The sequence below is a fragment of the Cyclopterus lumpus genome, chromosome 1, assembly GCF_009769545.1.
Source record: "Cyclopterus lumpus isolate fCycLum1 chromosome 1, fCycLum1.pri, whole genome shotgun sequence".
NCBI classification, from domain to species: Eukaryota; Metazoa; Chordata; class Actinopteri; order Perciformes; family Cyclopteridae; genus Cyclopterus; species Cyclopterus lumpus.
Genome location: NC_046966.1, coordinates 21,032,007 through 21,051,419, shown reverse-complemented (window position 1 = coordinate 21,051,419; position 19,413 = coordinate 21,032,007). Strand labels below are relative to the sequence as shown.

At 43.7% G+C, this 19,413-nt stretch overlaps 1 protein-coding gene across 1 annotated transcript; it reads right to left on the bottom strand.

The window, feature by feature from the left end:
• Positions 1–13,590: 13,590 nt before the first annotated feature.
• LOC117731831 (protein ELFN1-like) lies at positions 13,591–18,768 on the bottom strand. The gene is made up of 5 exons (XM_034534375.1): positions 18,536–18,768; positions 18,292–18,445; positions 17,062–17,228; positions 14,210–15,751; positions 13,591–14,119 (listed from the first exon to the last, which is right to left on the bottom strand). The coding sequence occupies exons 1-5, from the start codon at positions 18,766–18,768 to the stop codon at positions 13,591–13,593; spliced, it is 2,625 nt and encodes an 874-aa protein (XP_034390266.1).
• Between the last annotated feature and the right edge of the window lie 645 nt (positions 18,769–19,413).

The following is a 19,413-nucleotide window of genomic DNA, read 5'->3' as shown; positions in this document are numbered from 1 at the left end:
ACCGCTGTAATGTTCAATTCTTTTGAGTTTTGTCCAATTTTGTGAGAGAGTTCCCCCCCCCCCCCTCTCCCGTTTCATTTTTCCACTACCTTTGTAACCTTAATTTTTGTTCTTCCCCCCTCATCGTTTCTGCTCTTCTTTCCACTCTTTTATTCATTCCTTTATCTTTATTTCATCAGCCCATCATCTCAGTCGAAAAAAAACAATTAGTGCACCTGCTGACATCTCATTAACTATTAAAGTGGTAGGCTGAGATTTTAAATGCCAAAGCTGAGCTTTATGAACTCTGCATACATCAGATTTCTCACACCAATCCTCAACAATCATTTTTGAAAAGGCGTTTTTTATTATTATTTTTATTTGCAGGAGAAATCATTTTCGAGGCGGCGCTAAATCTTTAAAAGCCGCTCTCATGCATGTTTTAATTAGCTTTTTTTTTTTTTTTTAAGTACAGGAGTGACATTTCAACTCCCATCGCGCAGATTTGTAATTATTTTTTCTTTCACCACAGAGAAATATTGATAAGTGAGACCTGCCGCGAAGAGACATCGGCAACTCCGGAGACGAGTCACAGCTGGAAACAGAGAGGCCTCTGGGACGGAGACCCGTCACGGCTCTCTTTCATCTCTAATCCCGTGGGGCGACTGTGGGTCATGCCCGTCTTTCAATCAGGGGGTTGGCAGTTCAATCCCCGCCCTAGTCGATGTGTCCTTGAGCAAGACACTTAACCCTGCGTTGCTCCCCGTAGCTGTGTCTACGGTGTATAATGTAACATGTAAAGTGTCTTTGAGTATCTTAAAAAGCGCTATATAAATTAAATGGATTATTATTATTATCCCTCTATTCTCCCGATCCATATACCTTGCTCGCTGAATTCTCCATCGGCCTTCCAATCTCACAGGAAGCTCTCGTTTCTTTACCTCTGAAGTGGTTTTCTTTCTCGCACCTTTTTTTTCTTCTTCCTGCTGCTCTAAATCCCCAAACACACGGAGCAGCTGTCGCGCTTCAGTTCAGATCCCAGTTCCTGTTCCTCGGGGGGTTCCCCTAAGAGTAGCGTAAGCGTGATGCTGTACTCGCTGAGAAAGGTGTGTGTGTGTGTGAAAACGTGCTTGTGTACATACAGTAATATTCGCTGTATGAACATGTTTTCACACTTTTAGACCAACATTTACCTGAAAAACCGTGTCATATTTTCACGCTTTTTGGCCGTTCTTTTCCATCTGTTGCAACAAGGACATGTAAACATCCATCACAGTTGTCAGACAAGCTACTGGTTCATATTTGACCTCCTCCACTTCCTGTAGTTGTGCACTCATGCTCTTTTTTTCTTCTTTTCTTCTTCTTCTTGTAAATGTGGGATTATTAGCACGCACATAAAACAACGTGTCCGTTTGAACATCCAGATGAAGCGGGTCATTTAATCTGATTTAAACTTTTACTTCTTCGTCTGAACATCTTTCTGCTCTGATTTCTCGCCCTCTCGGTCTTCATCGTCGTCTTCACTGAACAGTAACATCACTAGAGGCAATTTATCAGATTTCATTTTTTGACTTTTTCTTTAAAACATACAGTAGTACTCCCTGAGACGCCTATGAAGAGACTCTGATGTGTGACATGGGTCGAGTTCACCTTTAACTGTAATTACCTTCTTTTTTTTTTTATTCAGGTGTCATTTCCCTTATTGTGTATTGACTCAAATATGCTTAAAAATGAACTCCAACCTTTTCTGAATCGAGGCCCCTCAAATTGATGCTGCGTCTACTTCGTGAGCCCTCGTCGCCGTGGATACGAGTGGTGAGCAGTTCAACCAAAATGTGATTTGTCCTTCTAAATTGTTGTTTTAATTAAAAGTTGAATAGCCAATAGTCGGAAATTAGAAAATGAACTACAGCTGCGTATCATTTCCTGTGTTTGCCCTTTTATTCGACTTGTGACCCCACAGATGCGACATGTGACCCTCTGACTTCACTCATTCACAGACTAAACATTGTCTTTACGTTACATTTTCAAATAAAGATTGCGATTGATTCCCTGCCTTCCGGGCATCAGAAAGAGACTAAAAGTGGTACTCGATGAAATTGAATGCTTCTTGTTTGTTTTGTGCTGTCGACCAATGAAAGCATTGGATTGTGAAGCTACAGTATGTTGAGGGACATTAAAAAAATTCTAATTATTTGTTTTGTTTATCGCGTGAACTAAGTCGCCGCTCCTGAAAGCTCAATTGTCCGTGTGCTCTTGAAAGCACCAATTATTATCCTAGGTGGCTTTCACTTGCCTCCCAGTGGATGAGGATCTAATTATTAACCTGCAAGGTTAATAAATAAATCACGCAGGCGGCGATGATGAGAAAGCAAAACAAGACTGCTCTAGTTTTTATTGGAATTTTTCCACGGATAAAAAGTACATGAACCGAAAGAAAAACAACGACAATATCTAAACAAAGTCACCTCAAGCAGCAGTAGCGAGTTTAACAGTGAGATGGTTGTTTACAAAGATCCCGACCCGATTATCTTGCCCAAAAAAGTATTGCTGCTAATCAGCAAATACGCTTAAAACGGCACTAAAACAAACTTACATTATATTTAATACAAAATATATATGTATTGCATCACAGATAGGATACATGTATTTATATTTTTGTAAACAAACAAAATCTCAGATCAGGTAATCATGAATCAAAAAAGGTCCTGCATAAATAAATAAATAAATAATGAATTGCACATTTTTGTCGGCCTGTTCTTTCAGTATACATCTCTCACTTCTTCACCATGAAAGCTAATAAATCAGCTTCCTCCAAGTCACTCGCGACGATATCCACGATTATCCCGATAATAAAAATTCACCACGATCAACTCTTTTTTTTATTTTTTATTATTCAACATTGATCTTCGAGAAAATGTTCCATCATCACCATCAGCAGTTGTTTATGAGCCCAACACATGCAGTACCCTGAACCCTAAAAGCCTTAATTGAAATGTTGGCTACATTGAGCATTCCCGATCATCCTCTGGCATAACAATAAGCCGTGGCTAATGGTGCGATGATGCACTCTGATTTGGTTCGGGACCAGGAGAACACATTTGGACGGAGCCGCACCGGGGCAGAGTTTACCCCTCTGGTGATGGAGCAGGTCCATTAGCGCGTCTCCCTCCTTTCATTAGAACGTTTTGGAGCCGCTGAACGGCTGGCAAGTGTAATTCTCCACAGCCGCTGCCTCTCATCCTCACTCCCATCCAGTGGGTATGTATATATATTTATATATAAATATATATATATATATATATGGCTGATCAGAGTGTGCGGGCAGGTCTCCAGGCAGACTTCAATGCGGCTGCCAGAGCCGGAGAGTGACAGTTTGGCTAATTAGAGCGCTTTTAATTTGCACTGCCTTGATCTTTCGTCTTAACCTCCTTCAATCTGGGAGCGTGTGCGGGAGTGCGTACACGCTGGTGTGCGTTTGTACTTTTTGGAGCAAGTTTTCAGTGTCGCCCTGTGTGGTGATTTTTTAATTTTTTTTTTTGAGAAAAAGTGCGAGAGTCTTGAGGAACGGCTCAAAAGTTGGAATATCCATCACTTCGTCCATCCTCGACTGCTCGTTCACTGCGTATTCATTTGGTATGATAAAGTAATATGTGAGTGTGATTCAGTTCATTGCTCTCACCTGTTTTTCTCCATCTGGGCCCTAATTATCCACGCGCTCCTCGGACTCTCCAAGCAGATGACTTTCCGGGTCAACGAGCTCCAGCACTAGTTGTTCAGTGGGTGTCTGGGTTTTAAAACTAAAAGCAATTAGCCTTGTTTAATATATATATATATATTGATATATATATATTTATTTATATATTTATATTAAAATATATATATTTATATTTAAATATATTTATTTATATTTATGTACATATTTATTTCAATATATTTATATTATATATATATATATTTATATTTAAATATATATATATATATATATATATATATATATATATATATATATATATACTGCTCCGCTTGGAGATCATATCTCCTCAATGGTTGGCCCCTCTTAAGACGGCTAAATCCTTTCACCCGGTCAAAGATGAGATTACCACTCTATCCGCTGACCTAATAACTCATAAGTCATGTTGTTCGCCTCTCAGCCAGCCCCGACCTTTCCACAGTGTTCTCTCACTCACACTGTACATTATTAATGCTACGTGGCCTATCATTTGTGTGTGTGTGAGAGATTCAGTGAGACACAGGCTCCTCTGTTTAGCGGGTTGATTTTAATATGTCATAATACAGCGGTGAGAATGTTTCCCGTTATGACTCCTAACATCGCGCTCCATCCTGCCGCCTCCTTTTTTTACGGGCTGACCCACATTAGGCGCTGACGGCGAGCCCGATTCCCATTTTTTAAAAGGTTATTTCACAAAGACAACCCCCCGGGGCTCTGGGGGAAATCAAAACACTGGAAATGAGCAAAGAACCCTGTCTCTCTGTCCTCTTTTATCTTCCTTAGACCCTTATTCTTAATTCAGTTTCCTGCCTCTTTCTCTCTTTTTTTCATTCCAATCCCTTTTTTTCTCCTTTTCTTTCTGTCCTCATATCTTTTCTACCCTCCATTTCTACCGGAAGTGTCACTGCAAATGCCATGTGGAGAATGAAAAAAGAGGGGGAGTTATGTTTGTGCCTGGGGAGGTCTCTTTTTGTACTCATGGACGGCTGTAGTGATGGGGGGGGGGGTAGACAGGCAGCACACACATTAAAAGAACGACATTTCGGTCACTCGCAGCTCCGGCTGTGACGAGCCTGACAACTACTCGTGTTCCCAACTCTCTCGGCGGCGGGGAGGGGGGGGGGGGGGGCGAGCTGGAGGCTCCATCCCAAAAAGAGGTGTCAGGTGAAGCAATTGCCGGCGTCTCTCGGGTGTGAAGCGGCGTGCGGCGTCTCGTTGTCCCCGGCAGCCGTCGGTGTTTACGTTTTTCGTGAGCTCGCCGGTCTGTCTGAGCTCTGAGGTGCCATACAGGAAGGGAAATGAGTTTTGGTTGGAGGGGTGGAAAGATGATGTAACCGCGGAGACATACCAAACTCACCTGCCCTGGGTTAGAATCACACCGGACAGATGGGAGATGTCAGGATAATGATAAGAGCCTGTTAGGACATGTTCTCGCCTTGATAGCAGCCCCCCCCCCCCTCCCCCCCCACCACCAGGACCGCACCAGTGTGATGATAAGGAGTAATGAACCTCTTCCGTGTTGTACCAAAGGAGATATTTTCTCTCGGTGGAATAGGACGTTAATTACACCACTATTATGAAACTAAGGGGCTATTTCACCTGGGAAGATACGGCTTACTCTGCCATTTGCTTTTTGACAATGACGTTTCTATCAGAAATGTTTCGCTTCCAGATCAATTACATGCTCCTCTACTCCTCTACTCTGAGAACTTGTTTTTTAATAGGACAGACATTTTGGATTTTCCCCCCCCAAAAAAATGATTATTCGCTTAAATGAAAATCCACAGCACTCTCGTTCTCCTCTGGACAGACGGGCGAGCACATTTATGTCCCTTTTTCACACGAGTCACCGTGTTTGTCCCCGTGTTGCGTTTGAGTCTCGGCATGTCGCACATCTAAGTGCTAACGATGCACTACTATGTCCTGAGTGTGTGTGTAGCTATAAATGTGCCCCACAGTTAAGCATAACTCTCGCTCTGTGCCGCTCACTAGTTTACACGTTTTTTATCTCCATTGTTAAATCCGTACACAAGCGTGAATTCAAAAATAGCAATTTTGGGGTTTTATGGATAATTTAGGGATAATAAGTGACTTCCTAGACTGCTCCTCTGTCTTTATGCTATGCTAAGCTAAGCTAATCTTGCTCAACTGAGACCAAGTTGGCAAGAAAGCACATACGCGTATTCCCCAAAAGGTAAAACTATATACTTAAGATCATGTTTAAAAGTTTTACAAAAGTATTAATGTGGGTCAAGCTCCAAAAATCATGAATTCTACTAGGCCTATATGCAAATATATTGTGTACCGGCCTTATGAACGCCCACATTTATCAAACTCCACACGGCCAGTTTGTAACCCAGGCTTTGTTTTGCCAACACTGATACTGGTATCTGTATCTGGTGTTGGGTATCTGGTATCTGTATCTGTATCTGTATCTGGTATCTGTATCTGTATCTGGTATCCGGTATCTGTATCTGGTATCCGGTATCTGTATCTGGTATCTGTATCTGGTATCTGTATCTGGTATCTGGTATCTGTATCTGGTATCCGGTATCTGTATCTGGTATCTGTATCTGGTATCTGTATCTGGTATCTGTATCTGGTATCTGGTATCTGTATCCGGTATCTGGTATCTGTATCTGGTATCTGTATCTGGTATCCGGTATCTGTATCTGGTATCTGGTATCCGGTATCTGTATCTGGTATCTGTATCTGTATCTGTATCTGGTATCTGTATCTGGTATCTGTATCTGGTATCTGTATCTGGTATCCGGTATCTGTATCTGGTATCCGGTATCTGTATCTGGTATCTGTATCTGTATCTGGTATCTGTATCTGGTATCTGTATCTGGTATCTGGTATCTGTATCTGTATCTGTATCTGGTATCTGTATCTGTATCTGGTATCCGGTATCTGTATCTGGTATCTGTATCTGGTATCTGTATCTGGTATCTGGTATCTGTATCCGGTATCTGTATCTGGTATCCGGTATCTGTATCTGGTATCTGGTATCCGGTATCTGTATCTGTATCTGTATCTGGTATCTGTATCTGGTATCTGTATCCGGTATCTGGTATCTGTATCCGGTATCTGGTATCTGGTATCCGGTATCTGTATCTGGTATCTGGTATCTGTATCCGGTATCCGGTATCTGTATCTGTATCTGGTATCTGGTATCTGTATCTGGTATCTGGTATCTGGTATCTCTATCTGGTATCCGGTATCCGGTATCTGTATCTGGTATCTGGTATCTGTATCCGGTATCTGGTATCTGGTATCTGTATCTGGTATCTGTATCTGGTATCTGTATCTGGTATCTGTATCCGGTATCTGGTATCTGTATCCGGTATCTGGTATCTGTATCCGGTATCCGGTATCTGTATCTGGTATCTGGTATCTGTATCCGGTATCCGGTATCTGTATCTGTATCTGGTATCTGGTATCTGTATCTGGTATCTGGTATCTGTATCTGGTATCTTGTATCTGTATCTGGTATCTGTATCTGTATCTGGTATCTGGTATCTGTATCTGGTATCTGGTATCTGTATCTGGTATCTGGTATCTGTATCTGGTATCTGTATCCGGTATCTGGTATCTGTATCCGGTATCTGGTATCTGTATCCGGTATCTGGTATCTGTATCCGGTATCCGGTATCTGTATCCGGTATCTGTATCCGGTATCTGGTATCTGGTATCTGTATCCGGTATCTGGTATCTGTATCCGGTATCCGGTATCTGTATCCGGTATCTGTATCCGGTATCTGGTATCTGTATCTGGTATCTGGTATCTGTATCCGGTATCTGGTATCTGGTATCTGTATCTGGTATCTGGTATCTGTATCTGGTATCTGGTATCTGTATCTGTATCTGTATCTGGTATCTGGTATCTGTATCTGGTATCTGTATCTGGTATCTGTATCCGGTATCTGGTATCTGTATCCGGTATCTGGTATCTGTATCCGGTATCCGGTATCTGTATCCGGTATCTGTATCCGGTATCTGGTATCTGTATCCGGTATCTGGTATCTGGTATCTGTATCCGGTATCTGGTATCTGGTATCTGTATCCGGTATCTGTATCCGGTATCTGGTATCTGTATCTGGTATCCGGTATCTGTATCTGGTATCTGGTATCTGTATCCGGTATCCGGTATCTGTATCCGGTATCTGTATCCGGTATCTGGTATCTGTATCCGGTATCCGGTATCTGTATCCGGTATCTGTATCCGGTATCTGGTATCTGTATCCGGTATCCGGTATCTGTATCCGGTATCTGTATCCGGTATCTGGTATCTGTATCTGGTATCTGGTATCGGGTATCGGCGTGTTCCTGCGCTCATTTAATTAAACTCGTAATACATGCGATACCACCGTGGTGGGCTTGTGCCGCCACTTTCCCACCACAGGTATTCCTCAATTCAGTCATATTTAGCACGGTAATGTTATTAAGTACTCATACGGCATCGTAGGTGCATCCCTTCTGAGTGGTAACTCAGTTAAATACAGAAAAGCAGTTTTTGTGAGGGTAATTTATTATAAACGTATTATATATATGACACGTGCACGTGAAAGTGGAAAGCTGCCGTCCTTCAGAGCGATGCACTTACCTGCTTCATGCACAGGAACGCACGCTTCTTCATTAAAAAGTCTCAGAATGAAATTGGGACGATGTAACTGTAGAAAAATGTAAAGTTTTAAGAGCCCTTTTTTGTACGCAAAGGAAGCCTTGATTACTGATGGCAGATAAACCACGTCCAACCTTTTTCGTTAGGCGCAACACATCCGGAGCTCTCTGGAGACAGTACAGTTGCGTGACACGGTGGTGTCTCTAATTTATAAAAGTTATTCTTAAGGCTACATTTACTCGGCCTATTAAACACCACATTTCAGATCATGTACTCTCTTATTTAGATGGATCACTCGCTGCTGTCAAATAAAAATCCAGCAAAGCCAGCATAATAATTCATCTCACCAAGGACACACTCCGAATAGGCCTTTCATCCACAGAGCCAATACAACATGACTGCACTTCATTTCGCCCCCTTTTTTTTTTTTTAGAAGTCTTTCTTCAAGCAGTATTTTTGACTGAGGGGTTTGTCAGCATCCATTTTAATCCAAGTTTAGCTACAGCACATTTGGCCCCCTATTTACATTTACCCAGTTTTTCGGAGACATCAAGAACATGTGTAGAAAATGCCAAAAATATCATTTTCTTTTCTTTAACATGGGTTTAAGATTTATTTAACAGGATTATATTTAACTACAAGCCAAAAAACTGTTCACAGATACCAGTCAGTCATGGATTAACCCAATTAGAATTATTAATTATCGTGATGTTTTCATGTTGTGTGATGTCATACAGCTATGTAGTGGCTGCACGTTGTATGCGAAAGCAATAATTATTGAACTCTGTGTGACTTTGTGCAACCACAGAGTGAACTACACATCAGATAGCAGGACAATGTCAAATTAGGTTTCCCACCTGCCTCTAGTTGGAGTCATAAAGATAGTTTTGGGTAAATCGGCCTATAGGAGACAATTCTAAACAGATACATATATATATATTTTTTTTAAGCCATGCTAGCGGCTCTATGTTAAGCAACGTTTCCTCTTATCCAGTAAACGCCTTCTGGTGGTCCCTTAGTTTCTCTTCCAGCTCCATCATCTGGTTTGGAAAATTCCAATTGGTCCAGTATATTGGTTTATGAGCAAATACCTGTGAAACTGCTGGTTTTCCCATCAGCCTCAGCTCTGGAATTAACGTCATCCTCATCTCATCTGCTAATATTGAGCACGGCCTTCAGATTCTTTCTACTGGATGAAATCGGGTTCAGGTGGAACTACTTTACTGCCAACTTCTGACGTGTGCGGTCTGTGGATTGTTCACAGCAACGGGGACAGCGATATGGAAAGAGGTTGTTTCTGTTTTTCAACACTGAGCACCACAATTTATTTCCCCTGGGTTGTGTGTTTTACGGTTGATGCAGAAATTTCAGAGCGATGCCTTAAAAAAAACAAAAAAACAACAACAACAACTGTCCATTAATACCTGCTTATGATTTTAGGCAAACCGACACTTTGAGGAATGCGCTCAAGCAAATGCAACCGCGCGGTTGAAATGTGAAAGTCCTGAGTGTGTTTGAAAACTTCTGCCATACGTATGGTTTCTCCAGGAAAATGAGACAGTGAAAGAAAAAGCTATTTTATTGTGCTCATTTTGAATTTTTTTTGACAAGAAAAGAAAGAAAGCCTTGGAGAGATCCTATGGCAGAGCATTCTCTCTCTCTTTCCCTCTCTCTCTCTCTCTCACTTTCTCTCTCTCTCTCTCTCTCGCCCCTGAGTCATTCACGAGAAGAATGTAACACAAGCATCCACTAAGGATTTCTCTTTGCATCGTGCTCCGTTGGTTCTGTCCGTTGTCAATAGGACCTCTATTTATTTCCACTTTCTAGGCATTGTAGTTTCAAAAAACAGTTTATGTTCTTCACGCCTCAAAGAATAGCAGCGCTGATGAGGGTCACTGGCGACTGGTTGCCCCGACCCCGCCGGCTTGTTGTTGTCCGATTCCAGACGAGCTCTGCTACTCTCCGACACGTGAACAAATTCAGGCCATTATTGTTCATAAACGGAACAGGAAGAAGGAAAAGAAAAAAGGAAAAACAGTACTATAATACATCGCTACATTGATATTACCGTTACTCAAAGAATGCTCAAGTGAGGCTTAAGAATCAAGCAATTAGAAAATTGCGGTCAGGAAAGTATAAGGTAAGAAAACCCGGGAAAAGTCTTCGATTTTCAAAGCAAACGCTTCGGTTTAAAAAGATGTAAGGAAAAAAATCGAATGTTTTTTAAGGCTGTTGTTAAGTTAAAGCCACAATCTGGGTCGTGTTATGCGGAAAAACGACCGCGGCTCATCGGCGTTCCCTTTTTGGATCAGAGCCGGATGGAGGGACCATCGTGTAGCTGCTGCAGTATGCGGAGAGAGAGAAAAGAAATAGTCTTTTTTTTTGTCTTTCTTTTTTTTTTTTTTAACCACACTAATAAATGTGCTTTTGCGGTGCTACAAACAGCTGTGGTGATCTCACTAACCCACGACCATGGCTTTAACCGGGCTTAATGACTTGAGCATTCTGAACTCATTTACAGCAGAGAAAACAATTGTATACAGTGTTTCCATTCACCAATAAACATTTCATTGTTTTTTGCCAGCGCCGTCGTTTCCGCGGTGTAGTTTTCATCACCGGCGCTTCGAGGCTGGAGTCAAATTCTGTTTTCAATTCAAAGAGTCCTTCTAAGCGTTTGTAATTATAAATAGTTTGTCGATAATGTGAAAACTTCAAGCATGTTGACTTCAAAATCCACTGAATTCAAAAATGTTCCCGACTCTTGAGAACGTGTCCTCTGAAATATATATATATATATATATATATATATATATATATATATATATATATATATATATATATAGAATAAACAGCGGTTTATTCTTTATCACATTTCACTCCTCTTTTCAGCCTCCAGTATTTAGATCCCGCAGATATTGCAGATATACATGTAGTCTCTTTTCACCACGCAAGTGATACTCATCACACGTTTCACGACAACACTTCTAATATCAGGAACATTTTCCGTTGAAAACCTTCGATAAGGCAAAACCCCATCGCTATTACTTCAATAGACGTCTGCGGTGGGCAAATTCGGGCTTCTCGCGGCCAACATTTGGTTCAATTGGTGACACAAACTCTGCCCTGAGTGGTCAGATCTTGCTTCTTCTTCTTCTTCTTCTTCTTTTTTTTAAGAAAGCCAAATATTCATTATTTATGTCCAGTTCTGAATCGACGTGTACATCAGAAAACAAGAATTCCAGCTGCGAAACGGTATTAATTTCTCTAAAGAATACATTCATCTGCGTGTGTGTGTGTGTGTGTGTGTGTGTGTGTGTGTGTGTGTGTGTGTGTGTGGTTGTGCGGGGTACACTTGAATGTGTATGCATGTGCTAGAGTTGTTACTGTATGGGATGACGGTGGGTAAATAGCTGGGGCCGGGGGTCGGGGGGGGGGGGGCTATAAAGGTCAATTTACTACCACAGTACTTTGGTCTTAGACATGATTGGAGGAGAGAAGGGGAGCAGTGAGCCAATGGGGGTGGATCATTTTTGTGCAAATTGTCGTGTGTCGATGTGAAGGAGAAGAGGTCTGTAAATAGTATTTAAAATCCTTTCAAATACTTCTTTTGTGATTTGTCATGTTGGCACAATGGCACCACAGTGGAACCCGAGGGCCCCCCCCCCCCCCCACCCCCCCCCACACCCCACACCCCTCCAAAAAACTAAACGAGTAAAAACCTCGGAGATGTGGGAGGAGGGCAAAGAAAAACAAAAGAGAAATGATTTGTTGATAAAAAACACAGTGGAGCTACAGTGTATCGGGAAGCTGAGAGTTTTTTCGCTCTTATTCTAAGAGTTGTTTTTTTTTGATTTCGAACAGTGCAGATACGCCCCCCCCCCCCCCCCCCCCCACCTGTGGGAATTTCAAAGACATTCATTTGAAGATTAGAATTTTTTTTTTTTGCGTGTTCGATTTTAAAGAAATCAAAAAAAACGTACCGTTGTAAGCGTTGTAAGGGTAGGGAACTGACTTGGGATTTTCTGGTTTGGGAAAAAAAAAAAAGTTCTAAAAGATTTCCACAACAACAACAACAACAAAAAACCATGTCGTACAAACAAAACAGTCACCTCTGTTGTAAATATAGAACTTTTCTCTCTCTCATCTGTACAGCGGTCCCTCTTTAGGAGGATGAGGATCAGGTGTAGGGGGGGGGGGGGGGGGGGGGTTCTCAGCAGAGAGCTCGTTCCTCTCGGTAGAAAAGAAGAACTCCAAATGTCTCGTCCGTTTTTTTCTGTTTCGTCTCTGTTGGCGTTCACTTCTCGGATGAGAAACAGTCCAAACACAGTCACACGACAGAGCCATGCCATATTCCAAATAATAGGATATTAATGATGTGAAGCATAGGAATAAGAAGAAGATCAGTAATGTAGTAAGAATAATTAATAGTAAATAACATATCATTCTAGGTTTTTAAATTCTCTATATAAAAACAGTAGCGAGGAGGAGTTGGTACACAGTAGGGGTCTACTATTCCCCCCCCACACACACACACACACTTGGTGGATTTGGCACATTATACTCACTTCCTGGTGAGAGCTACCTACTCATTCTCAGCACAGTTGAATATTACTGTTGCCTGGCGACCCATCCAGGATGTGTCATTCGGATGTTTTTAAAATCTCCCAAATCACAGGAAATCTTTCAAAATGTCTTCTTTTTTTTTTTCTTCTCCTTTTTTCTTCTTCTTCTTGAAGCAGCATCGCAGGGCGCGATGCGAAAAAACCACCAAAAAAAACATCATCAATCCAGCGCGGTGATAATAATTGGAGAGGTTAAACTGCCGTGGTCAGGTTTGATGAATGTCAGTCTCGAGGCAGATTGAAAGCGTAGCCGGGCTGTTCAGGATGGGTTGCCTGGCAACGTTTAAGGTTTTTCTTTTTTTTTTTTTCTTCATTCAAAAATAGCTACATAAGTCTGAGCTATGATGTTTATTACATTACAAAAAGTAACTCAGTCTCTCTATAAGCTATGATATTTTGTTCAATATAATATATTTGTTTGGTCCTTCTTCATGTTCTCAGAAGCAAAGGCTTGGTTTGTGTAAAGTGTGTGTGTGTGTGTGTGTGTGTGTGTGTGTGTGTGTGTGTATATAGATGCAGTTTGATTCTGTAGATCCTGTAAGTTGTGTGTGTTTGTGTGTATTTACAGGTCGTTTTTGTGTGCGTTGTTATTCTCCATCTTCAAAGTGTTTGGGGTCTCTCCGGTTGTGGGATCAGGTCTTCTGCTGGGCGGACACGCCCTTCCAGTAGTCCAGTATGTCGTGAAGATCCTCGTCCTTGGCGAACTGAACCTTTCGCCTCAGGGCGTGTCCGGCCGCCACGTATCCCTCGTCCTCCATGGACGCCTGCCGGTGCCTCTTGCGGTGCAGCTTGAACCTCTCCCACAGACCCAGGGTCGGGGTACAGAGGAGCCCTTCGTCCTCCTCGTCCTCGTCCGGGCTGGAGCAGTAGCTGAGGTTGTGGTACTGGGGCGAGAGCGGGTAGTGCGGCGAGAGCTGGGAGTAGGCCAGCTCCCGCTGCTTGGCCTGCCGGCTGAGGGTGAGGGGGTCTAACATGAAGGGCTTACGGCCACCCGGGTGGTGGTGCAGCTCCTGCAGGATCTGGGGGTGGTGCTGCAGCTCCTGGAGGTGCTGCTGGGAGCCGGGATAGGAGTGACGGTGTTCGTTGTACTGGCGGATCCTCTGGGCTTCAGCTCGCAAGATAGCCGCCGCAGGGGTGACCGAACGAATGGCCTCTCCTCCTCCGCCTCCCCTCTCTCCTCCGCCTCCCCTCTCTCCACGCTCTCCACGCTCTCCTCGCTCTACTCGCTCTCCTCGCTCCCCTCGCTCCCCGGTCGAGGTCCTCTCGATGTAGCGGGTCTCCGACGAGTGGTAGCCTCCCTCCGAGCGGAATGAGCGAGGGCTTCGGGCCGAACCAGGAGAAGAGGAGGTGCTGGGCCTTTTGGAGGTCGGAGGAGCCTCCATGCTGTGGTGTCGCTGCAGAGAGTGATGATAGCTCCGCCCCCTCTCTTCCCTTCCTCCTCTCCCTCCTCCCTTATACACCGGGGAGAGGAACTCGCTTCCTCTTTCTCGCTCTCCTTGCTCAGATAGGAGCACCAGCTCTGGCTCTGCGGTAGAAACCGCCCCTCCGCCTGCAGAGGAGGGGGATTTCATCCCCTGTTGGAAGGAGGTAGACTCCGATTTGAGAGCATCGATGCAGTTGTTGATGATCTGGTTCACTTTATCAACTTCTTTGGCGATGGTTGAGATCTCTGCTACCGAGCCCTGGGGGTTGGCCTGCGGCGACATCTCTCGTTCTCGCTCCCGCTCTCGGTCTCTCTCCCTTTCGATGCCGGACCCTCTCACCTCCATGTAGTTGAGTTTGGCAGGCTTGTGCACCGGCGTCTCTATCACCTCCTGCAACTTGTATGGATCGATCTCGCCGCCCTGAGGAAGGTAGGGCATTCGGGACAGACTCTCGCCGCCACCGAGCTTCTGGGAAACGGGTCCGCCGCTCCCGCCCTCGATATCCTCTTCTCCGCCATACTTGAGCTCGATCAGTGTCCTTTGGATCCTGTTCATCTTCATCTCCTTCTCCTGCATGATCCTTTTATTCCTCAGGCACTGGACGATGAGGCCGAGGCAGAGTAACATGCCGAACAAACAGCCCAAAATAGTCATGATGTAGTGGGTGGCTGACGACTGGTTGTCTATCCTCTCTTCCCCGGCCCGGCGGCCAGTGGAGATGGTCAGACAGGTGTGGTTGAAGCGCAAGGAGTTCCTTATAGAAGCCACACAGAATGTGTAGTCGGTGTTGGGTTTTAGGCTCTTGAGCTCAATATCTTCCCTTATATTTTTCAGATTCTGGATATCTGTGAAGAAGCTGTTGTTGTAAAGCACCAGGATGTACATTTTCCTGTACGGGTGAGGAATCTGAACCGTGATCACGGCGCTCGAATGAAGCACCTGCTTCAGCATCATGATCGGCTTGGTGTCGGAGAAAATGGGGCTCAGGTTGATGACCTCATCGGGGGGCGTCCCGGAAGCACAGTCGTCCAATCCGCACGGGGAGGCAAAATCCGGGGGCAGGGTGGTGGAATCCGCCATGCCGGTGTAGTAGGTGGTCACGATGCTGCCGTCGTCCGTGCAAACCAGACTGAGCACGTGCAGAGCGTTGCGCTGGGAAGGCATGCGCGGGTTCTGGCTCAGGAGGTTGTAGCCGAAGAACCCTTGAGGGGAGTCGCACACCATTCTCTCGCTGGTCCGGTTGGGGAAGGCCGAGAGCCAGCGCAGGAACCCGAGCAGCTCGCAGGAGCAGTTGAAGGGGTTGGTGTAGAGTTCACAGGTGGTCAGCTTCGAGAGCCCGGTGAATAAACTACCATCCAGCACCTGGATCCTGAAATAACGGTAAAAAAAAATCATAGAATTAGTAGGTAGAAATGTCACCTTCATACACACCTCGCATAGTATCGTCAATCCGTCAACAATCATTTTCAAATGTTTCCACCGATGAAGCATTGCACGTCTGTTACACCGTCAGACTCATGATGGACAGTGTGTGTGTGTGTGTGTGTGTGTGTGTAGGGAGTATCTACAATTTGGATCCTACAGTAATCAATCGGCAGCAGTTTATGATATATTATATATTATCTACTAATGTTGGCTTCGGCAGAGGTGAGGGGGCGGGGCTGCAGAGTTCCGGTAAACTCGCTCCACACCCCGAGGTTTTTATAATTTTCAAATGTTTTAGTCTTCATACTCCTCAAGTAACAACACTGGATGCAATTGATCAGACATTGGATTTCTATTTGCTGAATGTTTTCCACGTATGCAGTAATATTCCTCAAGACCTGTAAACAGACTTTTAATGATCAACATCTGCAGGCTGTCGCTTTAAATCCACTTGGCACTCAGTTGGTCTTCTCGCACTTTAGTAAACATTTCCTAAAATACCTTTCAAGAAAGCCCCAAAAGAGCTGTTAAACTTTCATTCTGCTGTTGCTTTTTAAGTCGAGAGATCAATACGATTGGTTACGGTACCAATCGTATGAACAAGACAAGTTATTCCCAACTGAGGAAAAAAAACTAAGTGCATCAACTTCTTTTGAAAGAATGACTTGTTGCAGCATTGCAACGCGGTTTAATGAGGATACTGTCAGCGAGGAAAGAAAAACAAGTGTATCTATGCATCGTCTGCACTGCTCTTCTCCAGAAAGTCTGCAAAACATCAGTGTGAATTAGTGCATTTAGAAAGCAGCGCTTGATCTTTGATTACGGGTTGATGACACCAAGCCTGACATTCGTTATTGATGTTTTGGCTGCATTTAAGAAACTTAATATATTTTCCTAAAATGTTTTTATGTTTCAAATCGTTTTTTTAAGTTTGCATCGTATACCTAATTATGAACCCAGAAGGACAGATCACATTGGAAATTGCTTGTTTTGTCATACTAACATTACTAACATACTTTAAAAATGACATTATACATTTAATTCACAGAAAGGAAACTCAGCAAATCGTCACATTGAAGATTTGACCAGATATTAAACCGAATCTTGATAAGCGACTTCGAATTAGACAATAATTTGATTATTAAAAGTGCTGAGGATTTATTCTTATTCTCAAAATTGTGTAATTGATTAATCGACTAATTGTTTCGGCGCCACAACGGCATGTTTTCTCTCTCTCTCTCTCTCTCTCTCTACCTGTTCATGGAGAGGTCTATATTCTCTATGTTGGGGCATTCCCAGAAGGTGTTGAGTGTGACGCTCTCGATGAGGTTGGCTTGCAGGTAGAGATACTGCAGCTTGCCCAGACCACGCAGCATTCCCTCCGTCAGGTTCCTCAACTTGTTAAAACCCATCTGGAGAACCTGGAGAGGCAAACACAAGTGGGATTATTCTAATCTCCGAAGAGCCGGCCGGCGCCAAGCATCACACACTACAAGCTGGAAACATGCAGAACAAACAGACGACGGTTCAACGGCAATCCATGTTTCACACGGTGATCTAAGCCTCGGCGCTGTGCTCAATTTACTAAAGATCTTTTTTGTTCACATTTTACCTCCTGGCACGGCTCCAGCAGCTGGAGCGGTGTATGTGTAAGTACGCCAGCTCATTATGGCGGCGTTCAGCTCGGTTTGGTGGAAACACTTTTGCCCGAATGCTTCTGGAAGCCGTTAATGAGCGAGCGGTTTTCTTTTTCTCGTTTCTTCTGTGCGTCCATCTGTGTGTATAATTCTGGAATAATTTACTCAAGTAAAAGTAGCAGAAGTACAAGAATACTCCCCTTGAAGAGTCCTTCATTCATAATTAGCAATAGTTATTATGCAGTATTGAGTAATATCCCGAACATTACTTAAATATTAAGTGATAGTAGCCATGTAGAATTTAAGAATATTCAGTACCAAAATCATACCTGTTTTTCTATTTATCAAAATAAAGTTATGCATTTATGTTTAAGCTGCATTTTAATGTTACTGCTGGTTAAACTAGTGCTATTTTATACTAATCATTAAGTATACTAATATTTAAATACATGAAAATGGGTTCAAATAAGTGTACGTGTGTGTGTTGCTACGTACCTGAAGTAAGTTAAGTATGTTACGTCAAACACTGCGTTAGAATAACTCAACACTGACTGCCGGTTTCACACAGGACATTAACAGCGGCCTCCTGGGTGAAAGTCCTGCATGTTTTGACGCATCTTTATACAATTTCCCCTAACTTTGTCCTTTACTGCTGCCCTCACTACGGCCGCATATAAGCATCTGGCTGCTGTGTTTAATAGAGTGTCTGAACATAAATATCTCAAAACACAGTCCATGGGGAATGCACTCTGCTGTATTGTGTGTGTGTGTGTGTGTGTGTGCGTGCGTTAACACGTGCATCCATGAACCCGCGTATTGAGATTGGTGCACGCCGTCGTCCGCTCACCTGCAGGTTGAATTGTGCCGAGAAAGCTCCGTCTTCCACGTAGCTGATATCGTTCTTGGTGAGGTTCAGATAGGTGAGGTTGCCGAAGCGACTGAGTGAAGAAAAATGGACCGATCGTATCTTGTTCTCATTCAGCCTCAGATCCACAATGGTGCTGTTGAGATAAGAGTGAAGGCTTTAGATCTTTTTAAAAAAAAATAATAATAATAATCGACAAAACTCTTTTATCCTGAAGTTTCCTGACCTGTTAATGTGGGAGGGGATGGCCTCGTAAGGCGGCTGGTTCATGCTGCAGATTGCGAGCCACACGAAGCCTTTCTCGCCTTCGATGAGCCAGCAGTCGGCTGTTACCATGGGCAACCGCATTATCGACAGCAGGGCGAGCCAACAGAGGAAAGAGCTGGCCGTGGACAGGACCACCGACGAACCTCCGGTCACGTTATGTCTCTGCCGTCCCCGTCTTGTCCTCTGGGCCATTTGGGATGTCGTCGCAATATCCATTGGAGAAAGCCGAGCGGGGATGCTTGCCATCTAACATTCATCCATGCAGGCTAGCGCCATTTGAAAGGGAGCGAGGGCTTGTTTATGCAGAAATATCTCTTTTTTTGTTTTTTGTGGGTCAGATTTGCGTCTCTACTGCTATAGAAGTCACAGCATGGGGAAATGCCCCCGTTTCTCCTTCGCTTGACGTGTATAAAGTTGGTTAAAACTTCTGTGATTTATCAAAGTGTAAATGATAAATGCAGGAATTGGACGTATCTCTTCATTGGCAGTATGCGTGTCTAGGTAAACTGTATCAGCTGTTCAATTATGGGGTCGCATTTGATTTGTTATGTACAAATTGGCAAGAGGAAGTCGTCCCGGTGCCAGATTGGCTGGTGCTCATGTCTTCTGTGGCCATCTGCATCTCTGATTGGACAAGCACCTCTTTTCTTTCTTCCTCATTGCTCGCTGCTCTGCACTTGGTGTGAGAACTCGTCCCTGGAGGGAAAAGGAAAGGGAGGGAGATGGGAGAGAGAGAGAGAGAGATGGGAGGGGTTGTTAGAAAGGACCCGCTAATGAAACACAGCGGTTTATACCAACAAACACAACCCTGTTACCAGCATGATGAGATGGGGGGGG

Coding starts and splice junctions, on each gene's coding strand:
- LOC117731831 (XM_034534375.1), bottom strand. CDS start 18,768: ATGGCCCAGAGGACAAGACGGGGACGGCAGAGACATAACGTGACCGGA. Junction 18,446..18,535: donor ATCCCCTCCCACATTAACAG/GTCAGGAAACTT, acceptor TTATCTCAACAG/CACCATTGTGGATCTGAGGC. Junction 14,120..14,209: donor TACATCGAGAGGACCTCGAC/CGGGGAGCGAGG, acceptor GAGGGGAGGCGG/AGGAGGAGAGGCCATTCGTT.